At 38.8% G+C, this 17,623-nt stretch overlaps 1 protein-coding gene across 15 annotated transcripts in view; it reads left to right on the forward strand.

The window, feature by feature from the left end:
- Nucleotides 1–17,623, forward strand: part of LOC135195630 (transcription factor 12-like) — a 642,011-nt gene that overhangs the window by 389,784 nt on the left and 234,604 nt on the right. The window contains exon 1 of one of the 15 annotated variants that reach the window (XM_064221985.1): nucleotides 2,410–2,945. The exons of 13 other annotated variants lie outside the window; for them this stretch is intronic. In XM_064221985.1, coding sequence (XP_064078055.1) covers nucleotides 2,751–2,945 — 195 coding nt within the window. In that variant the 5' untranslated portion in view covers nucleotides 2,410–2,750. Of the gene's footprint in view, nucleotides 1–2,409; nucleotides 2,946–17,623 lie in introns of those variants that run through there. One more of the 15 variants, XM_064221986.1, reaches the window with a different exon arrangement.

Here is a 17,623-nt window from a genome sequence, read left to right on the forward strand (position 1 = left end):
ATTACCTATTCAGATATACTTTTTAGTTCTGTTTTACTTTTCTTTATTAATTATATATATATATATATATATAATATATATATATATATATATATATATACTTAGAGAGAGAGTGGTTTTTGCTGTCAAAGATCTAGACTTTTGAAATACCTATGGGATTTATAGAACTCAACATTATTTCATAATTATCCGTTCAAAAACATGGAAATTCGTTGCTGTGTGTGGAATTACTGTTACACGTTCTTTAATTTTAAGTTTTTGATGTTATAAGAAACTACAAGACTTAGTTTTAGTAGATATGTCTGTTGCTTTCTTGAAGGATAGATTGCGGTCCCCCCCCCACACACACACACACACACACACACACACACACACTTCTCTCTCTCTCTGTCTTTTGGCTTGGCCTGAAAAAGGATATTAACAGCCGGTCCATCGGCCTCATATCGGCAACAGTTTTCAGGCCTGCGATTGAAATAGTTCTCGACCAGCACTCAGTGAAATTACCTGGCCGTCGTATGTCTCTTCCAAAGCGAGTTCCTCCTCTGTGTTTTTGAACCGTTCACCTTCTGGTTAAACAATCTCCAAGCAATCACTCAGACCTAACGTCCAGTCTGATTTGTCATCGCTGTAACTTCGTCTTAGAGTTGCCGGTCGCTTTCTGAATTTGAGATTGTTACGAGAATGGCGTTCCGTCTAAGTTACATTTATATTTCATTTATTATTTTCTCAGAGAATCTTTAGAGGAAAACATATGCCTTTGCTGTAATTGATCATTAATTGTGCGACAGGGATGAATTATGTAAAACAATGTTTTTTACTATTCTCGGTAAGAATACTTGATGGAGCTGTAACATTTTCCTTTTTTCACTAAAGAGTGTTATAATATATATATATATATATATATATATATATATATATATATAAATGAACAAAGTTACAGCCACGAAGGAAAGTTGAAACACTGGAGATGCTAAGTACTTTCGTATTATTACCAACCTTTTTGTATTCCCTTAAGACTTGTACCCACCACTTACATAGGCCCTTTCTTCTGTATATCTTTAGCTGCTGTGGACATATATATATATATATATATATATATATATATATATATATATATATATATATATATATTGCGTTGCATAAGCTAACAGTGTTGCTGAAGTTGCTGTATTAATTTTTCCAGAACTGTCACTCGACCTCTAGTTAGAGTGACCAGTATCCGATTCTCGAACCGGTCGACGAGGAACGAATGGTCCCGTTCTGTATGCCTTTGTTGCCCTAAGAAGAGAATCTGGACCTAGTTGTTAGTTAACCGATGTGGGTAGCAGTGAGGATGGAGAGTGAAAAGAGGTGAAAAAAAAATGATATACGGGACTGTTTTTGCTTGGTAAAAATGTATGCAATCAAAACGGTAGCGCCCGGACGATCTCTCTCTCTCTCTCTCTCAACAGCCAGTGAGCTAGATGGTGATCGGTTTAATGTTGGCGGTTATTTATCTATTAGTTTTTTGCATTTTTATTTATTTTATTTTTGATATGTGCCAATTTCATGTAAATTGTGTGTAATGCTTATAAGTTTCTATTTTGAATCGTAACATTTTCCTATAGGTGCTGGCCAGTCGCGTAGCTGCATAGGGTACCCTCCCCCCCCCCCCCCCCTACTTTTTCCTACCTTTCATTCATGCGAGAGTAGAATAATGGAATGAGATGAACTTCCCCATCATTCTTGATGTGACTATTTTGTTTTTGTTATGAATATGAGAAAACCATTTCTTAATTAATACTCATTGTTTTAAAAATTACAAGTGCTCGCTCACCCAAGAATGGCCATAGATTATTGTAATATTTACGGAGTGAAAATAATGAAATTCTGTATGAAGAATTGCGTTGACTATTATGGTTTTTTTTACCAAAAGTACTTTATTTGAAGCTATCTTTGGCGTCTGCGCCATCATAAATTTTGAGAGAGAGAGAGAGAGAGAGAGAGAGAGAGAGAGAGAGAATCATGCATGTAGTCACAAAGTCTAGACTCGAGTGTGTGATTGGCCGCGAATGTTGACTTTGCAGTGAGATCTCTATCCTGACGGCGGGGCGGTGGTAGTGGTAGTGGTAGAGGTGGCTGTGTGATGTGGCGTGCGTTCCACGTGGTAGTAGTGCTCTTTTTCCGATGTTATATGGCAGTCATTTTCGGCTGGGACAGTCATGCTCGCCCATGGAAGTTACAGGGCGAAAGAAGAAGCTAAAGGTAAGATTATTCTCTGTGGCTCCTGCTGCGTCTGCCACGAAAACGGCAGCATCTGGAGGCGCGGTCTAAACTCATGGAGGATGGAAGACGACCGAGACGATGACGACGACGACGACGGCGACATGATGCGATGAACTCCTGGAGAGATGTAAGTCATGTCAGTGTTGAGAGAGGAGAAGAGGAGAGGAGAGGAGAGGAGAGAAGCGTAAGGGTTCTCCCCCGCCAGACCCGAGAGTGGACTCGGCCGCTAGCACGCCGTGCTTCTTCTTCTTCTTTTCAGTGTTGTCCGGGGCTTCGGATAGGGTGGATCTGTGCGTGGCATTGCAGCATCCCTGTCAGCGTGGCTGAGTAGTCTCAGCGTTGTGCTTCTTGTGTCTTTGCTAGTTACCTGGGCTGGCACGTTGGGATCTACCTACACTGAGTGCCTGCTTGCGTCTTGGTCTAGTGAGAGAGAGTGGGAGCCAGTGTTTAGTGTAGTAGTGATGTTAAAGGGATAGTGGAGTGTTATGTACGAGTGTGCGAGTGGTGGTGTCCCCCCCGTACGGAGCGGCGAGTCAACTACCAAACCATTCGACGACGAACATCATCGTCGAATCAACAGGAACACTACCACCGAATTGGGTGCCGTGGCCTACCAGGAGCACAGCCAGTACGACGCCCTGGACCTCAACATGAACTCGGGATTTTCTCTCTACCCTCAGGTAAATCATTCCTCCTCCTCCTTCCACAATCACGCAAACACACTGACTGGCCTTCATTATCCCTCTTCCTTCTCTCGCTCGCTCGAGTCAGCTGTGTGTAGAGCCGCTAGTAGTGGCAGCAGGAGCAGCAGCAGCAGCAGCACAGCAGCAGCAGCACGCGGCTGCCGCACCACCACCTCACCACACACACATACACACACACACAATCACTAGCACCACCATTACCACTTCGCCTCCACCACACCATCGAAAATCGTGAATCGCTTGAAAAAGAGATTATTTTTATATACATTCCATTGGCGTTTCATTCCTCCCTGTCCTTTTTTAATCTCCTTTTTTTTAGTGGCCGACGAATGAATTGGTATCGTATTGAAAAGAGTAAATATCGCATCGCAGCCATGTTAGTAAAGGAGTTATAGTCAAGAGAGAGAGAGAGAGAGAGAGAGAGAGAGAGAGAGAGAGAGAGAGAGAGAGAGAGAGAGAGAGAGAGAGAGAGAGAGAGAGAGAGAGACTTACTCGCGCCAAAGTAAGAAGTAAACAAAGTGCGAGCTGCCAGCTAGAGCTTTACGTAAACGCGTTTCTATCTGGAGCTACTATTTGTACATTATTATTTATGCTTTCATCGGATCTATTCGAATCAGAGCCTCTGTAAGACGGCAGTTTTAACGTTCTAGCAAACAAACTTGAGGAAACTTTAGAATCTCGCTACAAATCCTGCTTCATCATTTTGGCACATTGGCTAAATGCATCCCAGTACTCATACTTAATGAAGTAAATATCCTTGGAAAACTGTGCAGCCTTTGTAATTGTCATTACTCAAGGAAATGTACATGGTACATGCTTCCACGTGAAAAATAAGAAGAATTAATATTTTGTACAGGGAAAATTAGCATTTCGTGTACATTGTGTTATTTGTTGGTGAAGTTGTTAGTGCTGAGGTAGAATTTCCACGAAAGTCCATGTGACGACTTGCGTCATTAGATATTCAGCTAATTGCTCTCTCTCAGAGGAGCACATGCATCTGTAGTAGTGTTTTTCTGCGCTGTTGGTCCATTCTGAAATCTTTTTAATATCCGTTAACTGTGCGAGGCGCTCAAGGCTTCGTGGCAGTTATTGGATTACTTTTGAATTTTTTGTTCTATTGTGATCCACGTTGCGCACAGCGAGAGGATGTGTTTCTTACTTGGGATCAGATTTTTTTCCTCCTTTGAGTTGAATGAACTTAGACAACACTTGTTATTATCTTGAGGGAACTCGGGCATCAATTTGACTGTAGTGATTTTCGTGGCAAATATTTTTAAGATTAGATGTTTTCCCGTGCATATTGATTTTGACAGTTCATTTAATATTGTAACCGCCCCCCCCTCTCTCTCTCTCTCTCTCTCTCTCTCTCTCTCTCTCTCTCTCTCTCTCTCTCTCTCTCTCTCTCTTCAGGCTTGTACCTACGTGCACCATCGTGCATATTAACGTGGGAGTTATATATTATATAACTAAAATAATACCTCTGTATTTCTCGTAATTTTACCCTTTATGAGACTCGCTGCAAAGAAGCAGCTTCATTTATCAGGCATCGAGAACCGTTACAATTTTATTTACTACATAACTTTTGACGCATTCGTTTTGTGCCAAATTAATGCATCAGTTCCATCCTACATTTTTTCAGTTTGGTGATTTTTTTTTTTTCCATGATCATTGTGACAAGCTTTCGTTAAACTTTTGTAAATCAAAACTTTGCCTTACGGAAGTATTTTGTTAGATGTAAAAGGTATGTGATCTCAAATGTGTGTCTGTAGTTGCATTTTTTGTGTGTGACAACAGTGGTCATATGCTTATGAGCATTAAATGCTAACACCGGTGTTGTTTTTGTCGATGTGGCAGACAATAAAATCTTTTGCAGTTGTCTGTTAATGTAACCTTTGGGAATTTTTGTTCATTGAAATGTTATATATATGTATATATCATTATATATATATATATCTATATAGTTGTGTGTGTGGTGTTGTGTGTGTGTGGTGTGTGTGTGTGTGTTGTGTGTGTGTGTGTATTCAGCATATAGATAGGTATATGGTTTTAGCTAATGGCCATAGTGATGTACAGGGCTTCACGCGCTTCCATCATACGTCCCTTTTTGAAATACACAACTGTTCTAGTTTTGATTTCTTTTATTAAATGTGACATCTGTCTTGGTTCTGGCAGTCCTCTATTTGTTGTGCTTCTTGACTTAATTTCGTATAATAGTCCATGCCGTTGGCTCGGCCTTGTACAAGGCCATGTCTCTGCCCTTGAACTGTAGAATTCCCTCCATACTTCTTTTTCCTATTGATTTAACCTTCTCGCTTTAACCTCGCTTTCGGGGGAATTACCAAGTTATTTCTTACTGGGGTGAAAGAAACCTATCACAGTTGTTGTTTTCAGTTCTGAGCTAGTTGAGAGTAGGGTGTTGCCCCCTTCCGCCGGCCTCCCTTACAAACCATGACGTTGTCATGCTAAACTTCGCGATATATATATATATATATTATATATATATATATATATATATATATATATATATATATATGTGTGTGTGTGTGTGTGTGTGTGTGTGTGTGTGTGTGTGTGTGTTTTAAAGGAAACGTGGTTGGAGATTACTTAGGAGGCCTGCGGCATGAGGAGCTGGGTACCATGGTAGTATTCAGTAAGTTGACTTCCCTCTTGATACCCCAGAAAGACTTAAAAGATATTTCTTAAGCTTGTTTGACTAATGAATTCGTACGCCCGTATGTTTTAGGTTTATATGGGAATGCAATTGTATTGTGATGAATTTGATGCAACTGCATAATTTTCTCTCTCTCTCTCTCTCTCTCTCTCTCTCTCTCTCTCTCTCTCTCTCTCTCTCTCTCGATTGTATTTACACGTTTATTCCTATTAATATAGCAAGCGTATAAAATGAATATAAAGAGTGTCTGTACGTTGATTTATTTATGCATGCAACCCGTGTGGCAGTGCACTATATGCATGGCTTGTTTAGCCCTGGCACATCCTTGATAGAATATATTAATATGATGATAGAAAGTAAAGTTTTGGCAGTAGAAGCAACTTGTTGCTCTGAGCGTTTGCCCCCTCCCCCTCCCCAGACATGGTCTGGTCGTTTGTTATTATTAGACGGGAGGAAAGGAACGTGTTCTAAGAGCAGTAAGTATGGGAAATTCAAACATTATTTTAGCAGAGGGTTGTGTTGAGAGGAATTACTTTGTCCGGTGTACGTACCTAGGATTATATTTTCAGTGATGTTGCGGTGGTGGGCTAACAAATGTTTGATATTGACAGGTATTTTTTTAATGTATTTAATCTCATTTGGCCTCTTATAATATTTTTTTATATATGAGACTTTTAATAATTAATGCCGATAACTGTTGCTGCCATTCCGATTTGGCAAGGTCATACTGACGTTATCTCTCCTAATGCACAAAGAAGGAATAAAATGTATTTTTGCTGTATTCGAGTTTCAGATAAATTTCATTCTCGATTTCTTAACAGTATATTGAGTTTTATATTATTCAGTTAGTGTAGTTCTTCCGTGACCTATATTGGAAGAGACATCCTTCTGCTGTGTATGACTTAATATTTATGTAGTTACGCTTTATGAATTTATTTAAATTCAGGTTAAATTACGGTTTCACCGAGTGCGTAGAAGTTGAGTGCGTGGTTATTTACATAATCGATTCCAAACTGTAACCGACAGTTGAATGTGTCGTAGCTCTTAGTTTTTCTGTTTATTTGGAGATTCCTTTTGCGATGATATGGTTCACTGCTTGTTCGAAAATAAAGGTTAATTTTAGGCTGTTGAAATTCGAGATAGCGTAGATAGATTGTTTGCACATTTGCTTTTCAACTCTCGACTTCGTAATCGTATCGAGCCTTGTCTAAATGTGGGTTTTCGGAAACTTAGAGTTTTGTTCTTGTCAGCGTTTTAGTTTCTCAGAATATACAAATAAACAAAAAGATGGCTATGCTTGAGTTGATAACACTTTTTGTATATTTTTTGTATGAGATTGTGTTGATCTGAACAGTTATGCCTTGAAGTAATACATTTTTTTTGACAGGTTTATAATAAACATGTCTATTTCACTGCTACACTACTCTGATTTTGACGCAGTAAGGTCTCCTCTCTCTCTCTCTCTCTCTCTCTCTCTCTCTCTCTCTCTCTTCTCTCTCTCTGTTTATCATTCTCGTTAAGACTCAACAAAGGACAGACTTCCCTAGGCTGCTGTCTTGCGACGTATCTTGGAAGTCTGTGCCACGTTTCTTTTAGTAGGTATGGCCGTGGGCAGAGTACGTTCCGCGGCCTGCAATTATTTTTTCATTCCTGCAATTGTTATCGTCTCAAATAATGGCCTTTGTGACAGATGGGCTCTCCTTGGCCATTACCAGCCTCGGAGTATTATTTCCTTACCAGACTTATTGGCGTTTGTAGAAATAAGAAATTTACAGTAAAATATTTTGAGGTTTAATTAGTCGGAAACATAATCGGTAAGGAATGTATGAGTCAGGATTTGGTTTAATCTGTGACGCAAAGTGCTATTTGTTTTGGTTTATATATATCACTAGTGGATTGAAGAGATGAATTTGAAATAAGAAATGAACTATAGTTCACTATATAGGGTTTTTAGTCTTAAAGTTTTCCTCGTCCAAGAGAAATACTTATACCTTAGCTTACGTTAATTAATTACCGTCTACCTTTCAACTAAATGCATTTGGGTCATTACGAACTAAAGTGTTGGCGTTATTTAAAAATAGCAGTTTATTCCGGGTAGTCGCTCTACCTTAGTGTAGTTGGGTTCACGTTGCTAGCACACCACGGTTATGAAGTATAGCAAAGATTAGCATAGAATTTAATATAGGTAGTGTTTTACCCACTCCTTCATGCAGGGCACGGAATTTGCGGTTGGGCAAATTGATTACTATGTAAGTCAAGGTATTCACAAAGGTTAATTATTTTTTAATTCTTTCGTGATTTCCAACAGTTGCACAAGTCCATTTATTTTGTAAATTATAAGTGCATAAGACTGATGTGGTTGAAGTGTCCGGGATGGTCGATTGTCCTCTGAAACGAAACTCCGTTTGTTGTATGAGCCACGTGGCGGTTCGAGGCGCCGTTGAATTTTCTAGTCAAAAGTTCAGGATTTTTTGTTCCGTGGGGGGGGGGGGGGGGTGTTAGTGCCGTCAATGCATCTCATTCGGTGCAATGTAGGCATTATTTACGGCTCTTTGCAGCGTCCCTTAGGTCCCTATAGCTACAACTACTTTCATTCCTTTCACTGTACATCCGTCCATAATCTCTTTCTTCCATCTTACTATCCACCCTCTCCTAACAATTGTTTCTTAGTGCAACTGCTTCGAGGTTTTCCTCCTGTAACACCTTTGAAACCCTTTACTGTCTATTTCCGTGTCAGCGCTGAATGGCCTTAGTTGCCCCAGTGCTTGGGATAATGCCAAAAATCTATAAAAATCAAATCAAATCAAATAAGGATTTTATGGGGCAGTCCCCTTACCTATGCGGTGTATAGTATATTGGACTTCGTATGGTGTCTTTGACAATAACAGTAAATCATGTAACTTTTAGTTCGAATGGAGAATGGCTTGGTGATAGCAGACCTGTCAGAAAAATGCTGAAAACTGGAAATTAAGCACTTTCTAGAGCCTTTCTTTTTTTTGGAAGTGGCTTACTGAAAACTTAACGTCTACGTATAAACGAAACACGATTGCGTTTGAATAAAGAAGGAAACTGATTTAGGAAGTCCATTCATTTTACGTTAACTTCCTAAGCTGGCCACAGGATCTATCAAACTGCTGTGCACAAGAAAAAAATATTTCAATGTTATAGTTTGAAATTTTTGTTGAAACTAGTAGTTTGATAATTTCGATCTTGAACGTCTGAATTGAAGTGAAATGTGTGAATTTTCCTAATATTTTAAAAATATTTTAATTTAAGTGCAATAGTATTTCGTATACATAAGACATGTAAGTTTTTAGTGGGACAAATTCAGAAGGCTTTCCATCACGAAATGGTGGGGGTCTAAAATGGTTCTTTGTTCCGAGTGCCTGCAGTAGTTTTATTTCTCTGATGATTTACTGTTACTTTTCTGTGGTGTTTTTGGACGATTCCGAGGATGGAGGGTGGAAAAAAACTGTGTACTCTTATTTGCCAAGAAACTATTTTTAAGTTTATTTTGACAGGCCGCTTGCTTAAGTTTATATTTTATTGACATCTTCTTGTGGCCTTGAGGTGCCAGTGATGATTATGATTGGTTGAATGGGTCTAGTCTCAAGACGATTCTCAAGTTATTAATTCTGAAGCTAATGTGGTCCACCTGTAAGCTTATGGAAATACGTTTATGATGTACTATCAAGTTGGCTGAAATGACAAATTCTCCACATTCGCTGCGTTCAACTCTCTCTCTCTCTCTCTCTCTCTCTCTCTCTCTCTCTCTCTCTCTCTCTCTCAGCAATAAAGCTGCGTTCGCCCTCTATTTGTCGGTCTGTTTGTTCGCTAGAAAAGTCAAAATGTTTTCAGTTGAATCTGACGAAAATGTTACCAAAAGATTGGTCTCGTGAATAGTAACAACTGGTTATATTTTTGGAAGAGATAGGAAAGCAACTCGGGGAGGAGAGGCCTTTTGGGGCTGAATTAAATTAGCAGTGTCGTTGGAGATTTGTTGAAAAACTCTAAGGGAATCACAGTACAAAGTTGACATGTCACTTCACTGCCTCTCCCATTTCGGTTGTCTTTGATGTTCGGTTTGATATGGCACTTTTTTCGTTTGCAAGATTAAGGCAGATGTTATTTATGGATTGTTGTGGAAATTTTTACCAGAAGTTTGGATAATAAGAAGAACAAAGTATTGACATTTGGATTGGTGGATTGCTCGGCGCAACCTTTTGATGGGTGCGTTACTCAGCCGTGGCGGATATTTGCGGTGCGGATCTGAATTTATTAATTATTTATTGAAATAAAAGTTTAGAGGTTCTGACTGGACGGTTTACTTATTGAATTTATATATATATATATATATATATATATATATATATATATGTATATATATATATATATAATATATATATGATACTATATATATATATATATATATTATATATACCCCAACCCAAAGTAAACTTTCGTCACCTATAGTAGCCCTTAAGACATCGAAAAGCCTATCTCTCGAACAAGTAGTTCTCGTTTAACTTAACCATTAAAGTAAAATATACTTGACTAGTACTAAGAAATAAAAGCCACCACCCCAAAAAATGAGGTAAAGCAGAAGTTGGAGAAATCCCTTCCTTTAAATAAAATTGATGTAATTTAAAAGTATTCTCGAAGATATCGAAATTAGTTGGTATTGTTACTAGGGTAAATGCTAATCTCTTATTTTCTGTACCATTTTCCTCGCGGTTATTATTTACTTGCCTTTAGGGACCAGAAGTCGAAAAGAGATGCTGTATTGTGTGGTGCACGCAAGTTGTATTTCATGGGCAAAAATCGATTAGTTTGCGACCCTTCTTTTTATGCAATCTTGCTTCCCCAATGCGTATCGAAGTTCCTTTTGTCCTGGTTCGGGAGACTTCTTGGAAACGAACTTGGCCCTAACGGTCTGTAGTCTATCCTTGCCGCCGTAATAAAAGAAAGGAAGTGGTAATAAAGAATGTATGAGTGGATTTCTGTTTATAGGCTTTGTGAAGACAACCCTTCTCCATAGTGGCGTCTCAAAGGATTTTAGGGGGGCGGGGAGTAACGTCTAGTGAAGTGATGTTTCTGTTGCCGGAATGAAAGGCGTCTCAAGGATTGACCGATCTCGGTGCATCGTATGTAAAGCTTGGCTTTACTGCCAGTGAAAAGGGCGAGCCCGATGCATACCGCGTAACGGAGTTGGAAGTGCAGGTATAAAATTTTAATGTTTTTTATTTATTTTTAAAAATTGTACGTCTTTTATAGTGCGTCGTGAATGAGATGCGACATAGTTTTCCGAACGTGCTATAACTATCGATATAACACACACACACACACATATATATATATATTATATATATATATTATATATATATATATATATACATATACATACTATACACATGAATGGCCTCATTGAAAGTGGAGTATGTATATATATATATATATATATATATATATATATATATATATACACACATACATATACTACATAAATACATATAGTACCTATATGTGTGTGTCTGTGTCTGTCTATGTAAGAGAGTGATGCTCATTTATGAATTGATGAATTGTTTCGTTGGCGAAGTCCCCATTTGTTTTCTCGAACGCTTGGAAGAAAGTCTTTGTCAATAAGTGGCCGTCCTGAAACCGCAGTGTTTCGTGATCTAGTAAACACCGCAACAGAGGTTTCGTTTTCCACATCACCAGTAACTGTTGTGTTTTCAACTGAAACTACAATGTCCAATTGCTCTTTGCTGAGGTGTAGAACTAATTGGTGCAAGAATGCGATGCTTTTACTGCTTGCCGCGTTTATATAAGTCACTGTGATATTTTTGACGTTGTAATGGAATATGTAACAATTAAAGTTTCAGATTATTATTAATATTAATATTATTAGTTTATTATTCTTTGAATGATGATTTTATTTGTCATTACTTCTTTATGACTTTAATAGTATTTTCGGTATTGTAGGTAATATGATGAAAATTAGTGTCCTTTATTTTATCGTATGGAAGCAAAACCCATACCCATTAACATTCTTGAGAGAGAGAGAGAGAGAGAGAGAGAGAGAGAGAGAGAGAGAGAGAGAGAGAGAGAGAGAGAGAGAGAGAGATGGCTATCACTTGAGATGAAAAAAAATGAGGTGGAACCATGGTTCCCAATGATTTTGACAAGATTACCTAAGTGTCATTTGTTTAATAGTGTTCGCTAATATTTGAAATCATAGAATGACCCTTTCCACCAAACTGCTAATGATTATTTGTAGGTTCAGATCATTGATAATATGGTTCTCTCACCTCGTTTATCTGGATTTCGAACCCTCATAAATGTATAAAAATCCCGTGAATGGAGTTCGAATTTGCATTAATATTTGAATATGGTCTATACTCTGTTTTTTCCATCTGTCCATCTGCCTGCGGTGTTTTCGCATGGTAACACTGCGTCCCGGGCTTTTAATAGTTACGCTAATTGTAAGTTTTAGGTAAATAAAAGGATATCTGGGTGTACATTTGCAACTGAAAAGTGTTTTAATAATTTACTGTATGCGAATTAAACCGTTAATATTCGAAATAGGATATTATTTAAAGCCCGGGACGCAGTGTTACCATGCGCAAACACCACAGGCGGATAGACAGATGGAAAAAAAGAGTATAGTTGATTGTATTTGCTATTCTGTCTCTTTTATTCCTGCTAAACGTATTTTACGACGCCTTCCTCTGACAAAATGGTTCGACTAATAATTAGGCACTGAAGCCACGCTTGGTAACACACGTCAGCCTCTTTTTGATACTAATTATGATAACTTTGCTCAACCTTATCTGGTTTTCACGCACGTTATATCGGGTCATTCACTGAATTTCGGGAATACCCGGTGTGGTATGATTTTGATAATGAGATGCGGCGCTATTTATTCTCTTATCGTTTTCGTGTTTCCATCCAAGCTCTCTCTCTCTCTCTCTCTTCGACCTTCCGACATTTTACGGTGATGTCCAGCCCTGTAACTTACCCAAGCTCCCTTCTACCATATTGCCACCCCGTGTCGGTGTCTCTACCAAAATACCTACTTAATCGTGGCTATGTCACTTAACGTGTTCTCGAGAGAACATCCTGCCTTCGCAGGGCAACCCTCCCATCCCCTCCCCCCACCGCGCCCACTCACACCCCCGCTGGAGGAGCAAGAGTAGGAGGTGGTGGAGGAGGAGGATGTTCATAAGGTCGTCGATTAACCTTTGGCTAGAGAGGACGAGGGGAAGGACCCGTGAGTGGTGTCCTCGGGACACACCATCTTAACCTCCCCCTCCTTCCCCCTCCCCTCCCCTCCCCTCCCCTCCCCCTCCCCCCTTCCCCTCCTTTCCCCTCATCCCCTCACCCTCCCACCCACCCACCAGGAGTTAGATAGCAGAATGGCTGTTGGTGGAGAGTGAAATCAATAACATTATCATACAGATGTGAGCGATAACAGTATTTATTGACTCCTCGCTAGCCTTTGTTCACCCTTACGAGATGCCAGATCCAGCTGTATTATACAGTATCCGAGCCCGTTAAGGTGTGTAGTTGGGAGGAACCACCCGATAACCGATGGAGGAAAAGCTACTTCTTACACACTAACACACCGACTTTTGGCTCGAAAGCTAGCTGTCTCTCTCTCTCTCTCTCTCTCTCTCTCTCTCTATATATATAATATATATTATATATATATATATTATATATATATATATATATATATATAAATATATGAATAACTGTCTACTTAAGGTAAAGTCAGTGCATTGCAAGCTTTCATACTCATAGTTTGAGATATAATGGAATTATAACAGTGTTATTATTATTATTCTCTCTGATTTTAAACCCATATTGTTGATATAGTTAATGAGGCCACTTACTGAATTCAGTCTTATTGTTCAGAGTGTATACAAATAATTTCCCAAGACGTTAGGGAGTTTCATTTTCTTTGTACATTTTTAATATTAAAGCTTTCATATTTAATGTTTCTTTGTAAATTTTTAATATTAAAGCTTTCATATTTAATGTTTGCCGGATCATAGGCGAAGACGTGGTAACAAATACAGTTTATACCAATAATGATTTCTTGTTATATGCTATAATTTTCCCCTTCATAAACCAAGCCTTTGTGGCATATAAGATTATTATAGTAAGGACATGGGATGTAATCATATAGCTGTGGTTATAAGTACAATTACTTCAGATTTGATGGTAAGTAGTTGTGATGGAAATGGTAATTACTTAAGCATTAAAGATGAATAGCTAACTAGTTAAGAATTGCAAGCAATTTGATGTCATCTTAAGTGAATGTGCTTTGATTCAATAGCAGCGATTTAAAGTTAACATCAACAAAAAAACGTTCTAGGTTGGATGTTTCACAAGACGCCCTCGACACTTGATTCAAGGTCTGAGGGTATGACCGTATGCTTGGTACTCGGACAAGCTGAGGCTGTGTCCGGATACCGGAGCAAGTAATCACCAACGGGTATTATCGTCTTATTGGAAACCAGTCGATTTATCAGAGGTATTGTCGATAAGAAGCTGTGGCACGCGTGCTCGTTATCTGATAACAACATCGAACTGCTCTCAAAGGCCGTCGCTATCTTGCTTGTCGTTCGGTTCTAACTCCTTCCTTCCTCCTCGTGATTGGAGGCGCCAGCAGACTCCCGCGTCGCGTCGTCGCTTGTTCTAATTAGTTTTTTCCTTATACTTTTATTTCATTACGTCAGGATCATTTATATCCTTTTTTTAACAGTTGAACCGTTATCGGCTGTTCTGAAAGTTATTGAATCGTTTTGATTATGCTGAGGTCTTTTCTTAATGCTGTTTACTCTTTTCTCTATTTTGTTGTTTACTGTTTAGTTATGTGATGGCATTGACCAGTAATTTCTGAGTGTACCACAAATTCTTTTATTGTAATTTCTGTATTATCTGTTCAAAAGTAGATCTTTCTGTATATTAGTAATTGCCATTCTTCACAGAGACTAAGTCTATCTGAGGAAGGTGCTCAACTTAAGCAGTAGTGTATGCCTGTTTTGGATTCGTAAATTCTGTTTCTCTAACTATTTTAAAACTTATTTTCATGATAAGTAATTAGTGATTTCAAGAAAAAGTTTGGATGATTAGCAGCGTAAAAAGTAACTTCTATTCGGTATTCGTTTTACAGTAGTTGAGCGAAAATTTAAGGAAGATTAATTATACGATGCAGCTCTTGAAAAGTTTGGATCACACTTCACTTAGTACAACCGCTACCACTACCACTACCACTACAGCCTAACTTTATTTTGATTTACTTTGTTGCAGTCTTGAAAGTTTTGCATCACGCTAATAGCGCTAAACTTATTCTCTCTCTCTCTCTCTCTCTCTCTCTCTCTCTCTCTCTCTCTCTCTCTCTCTCTCTCATTTCTCGGGAATGGCAGAGTCTAATGGCAACCGATTAAGTTTCCAACGGTCGTTCGGGTTTCACGGCTCCTCCTATCCCCACTTCCTCGGCCAAGGACGAGTCCTCCTCCTCCTCCTCCTCCTCCTCCTCCTCCTCAACTCTTCTTTCTTCTTTTTTCCTTCGTCTCCCCTCTTGCACATCTTGTGCCCCGTGTCTGTTAGCACATACACCCTTTTGCTCTTTAAGTTAATGTCGAGTGTTGGTTGTTTGTTTCTTTTCCGTTACTGTAGAGTTCCAATTGAGGTTGATGCTAAGTCGTCTTTTATAATAATTTATTATAGTAAGAAATATGACATTCCCGTTTCCTCCAGGCTGATTCTTCACTTAATTAAAATATAGCGATGGGATATCTTGATGTACAGTGTTGTTCACGGCCGAAAGTTTTGCTTTTACCTTCACTGTTTTCTGTGTATATTTAACGCTCACGGACTTGCGTTGTAACTTCGCCAGCTTTACGCCAGAGCTGCTAATAATGGGACATAACAATTAGGAAAAGGAGTGTTAAGTACCAAAATTTACAGACAAACGAACGAGCGGAATCGAAAGCCGAGGAAGAGACACGCAGGGTCCCCGGTAGCTGAGTATGGCGGTTTAAAACTCGCCTTCCAACACACGCACACACACTACACTACACACATACACACACATCCCTGCTCCCTTCCCTTGGTCCTTTGTACACAACAATACGGCAGCGACGTCCGAAACTTGACGAAACTGGCCACGGTTAACCAGCAGTTGGAGGGAGATGGGCTCTCGGGCACGGCGGCGACAGGAGCAGCCAGCCACCCAAATCTTGCTGTAGACATTACACACATCATGACACTTTCCTTCAGCTGTCAAGTATTTTGTATATGTGTATATACCAAGTTTTCAGAACTTCCTTGCTGTTGGAAGGCTATATTATCAATTATTCAGGTTTAGTTTTGAGTTCCTCTGTGGCTGAATGGCCAAGTATGATGATACGTTTAGAGTAAGTCATAATTTTTATATTGTGACGTATTCCTTTGAAAATATTTGAATTGAATAATTGAACCTCGCCATTCAGTTGATTGGTCCTTTTGGTAAGATTTAGCCAATGATTTTTACTTGTACTCAAGATTGAGTTGGATCTTTCGTTACGCAACTATAACTTCGTCTACACATTGACGAAACATTCTCATTTTATGGGATGTTTTGACCATTTTTTTTTTTTCAAAGAAAAAGAAATTTTCATTGTTTTGTTGCTCAATTATGAGGTTAACTATAACAGTTACAAAATCTTTAATTTTTTTTTATTTAAAAATCACTTAGGGGAGTAGGAGTAGGGGACCTTTCTCTCCATCCCACCCTCTGTCGCTCTCATGGCGCACTTTTTGCACTGCTCTCTCTCTCTCTCTCTCTCTCTCTCTCTCTCTCTCTCTCTCTCGTGGCGGGAGTACTTTTTGCACCAGGAACTCTCTCTCTCTCTCTCTCGTTTTTGCTCCCATTTTCAACGTTAGACCTTTAGGTTTTTCTGAGCGAGCGCTTCTTTCTAGGCTGTGATGTAGGAGTCGAACAGAACGGCCACGGATTACTTTTTTATTCGGATGGTGTGGCTGAGGGTTGGTGGGGGAGGGGAAGGAGGGAGGGAGGGAGGCGGTACTACGCCTTCAGGAGAGAAAAAAAACTAACGTCGAACCAAGAGGAAGAGTCGTAACAAATAGTAAAAACTTTTGTATTTGTTTTCTTGGGTTTTAACCATTCGTTCAACAAGGATGCGTTATTATTATTATTATTATTATTATTATTATTATTATTATTATTATTATTATTATTATTATTACGTCGATTCCAATAACAACGGGTTGACTCCAGAGAAACAACGAGGAATATGTTCCTGGATTTTACTTCTGACTGCCGAATCGAGAATTATCCCCAGTATATTAAACTTCTACAATAGTAGTTGATTATCGTACTTAACCGAAAACCGTTTGTAGCCTGTGAAGAAAAGGAAAGACATCTTTACACTTTAGAATAAAAAATAATAATAAATGGCAAGGCAAATACACTTACGTATATACGCTCTGGAGAGTTCTCGGACGTATACTTAATTTTTCTCATATAAAGGTGTCAATGTTTGGTTTACTGATGACGTAATTTTCATATCAATAAAGCCTTGTGTCAGGTAAAATGTTGAGCACTGAAGAGTAACATATATATTAAGTCGTAAGTTGATTTGCATTACCTTCAGATTTGATGTTTTCAGTGAATGGATTTGCTCATTTCCATTCAAATTTGTAGAAAGCAAATGTGAGAGAGTTCTTGCATTTCTCCCTTTGAAGTAGCTTAGTTCAAGACAGTGAACAGAATGCATAGGCAGTTTTATTGGCAATAATAAACTGGTGAAGCGTGAAACTAATAACGGTGGGATGTGGATGCTGAAACCTGCTCGTGAAAGAAGTGCGTTGGATTTTGCGATTATTTTTTTATTTATTTATTTTTTTTTTTTAGAACAATACTTTTCTTTATTATAGCATATGAGATCAAACGTTTCGTGCATATTTTACG

This window comes from Macrobrachium nipponense, chromosome 16, assembly GCF_015104395.2.
Source record: "Macrobrachium nipponense isolate FS-2020 chromosome 16, ASM1510439v2, whole genome shotgun sequence".
Lineage (NCBI taxonomy): Eukaryota > Metazoa > Arthropoda > Malacostraca > Decapoda > Palaemonidae > Macrobrachium > Macrobrachium nipponense.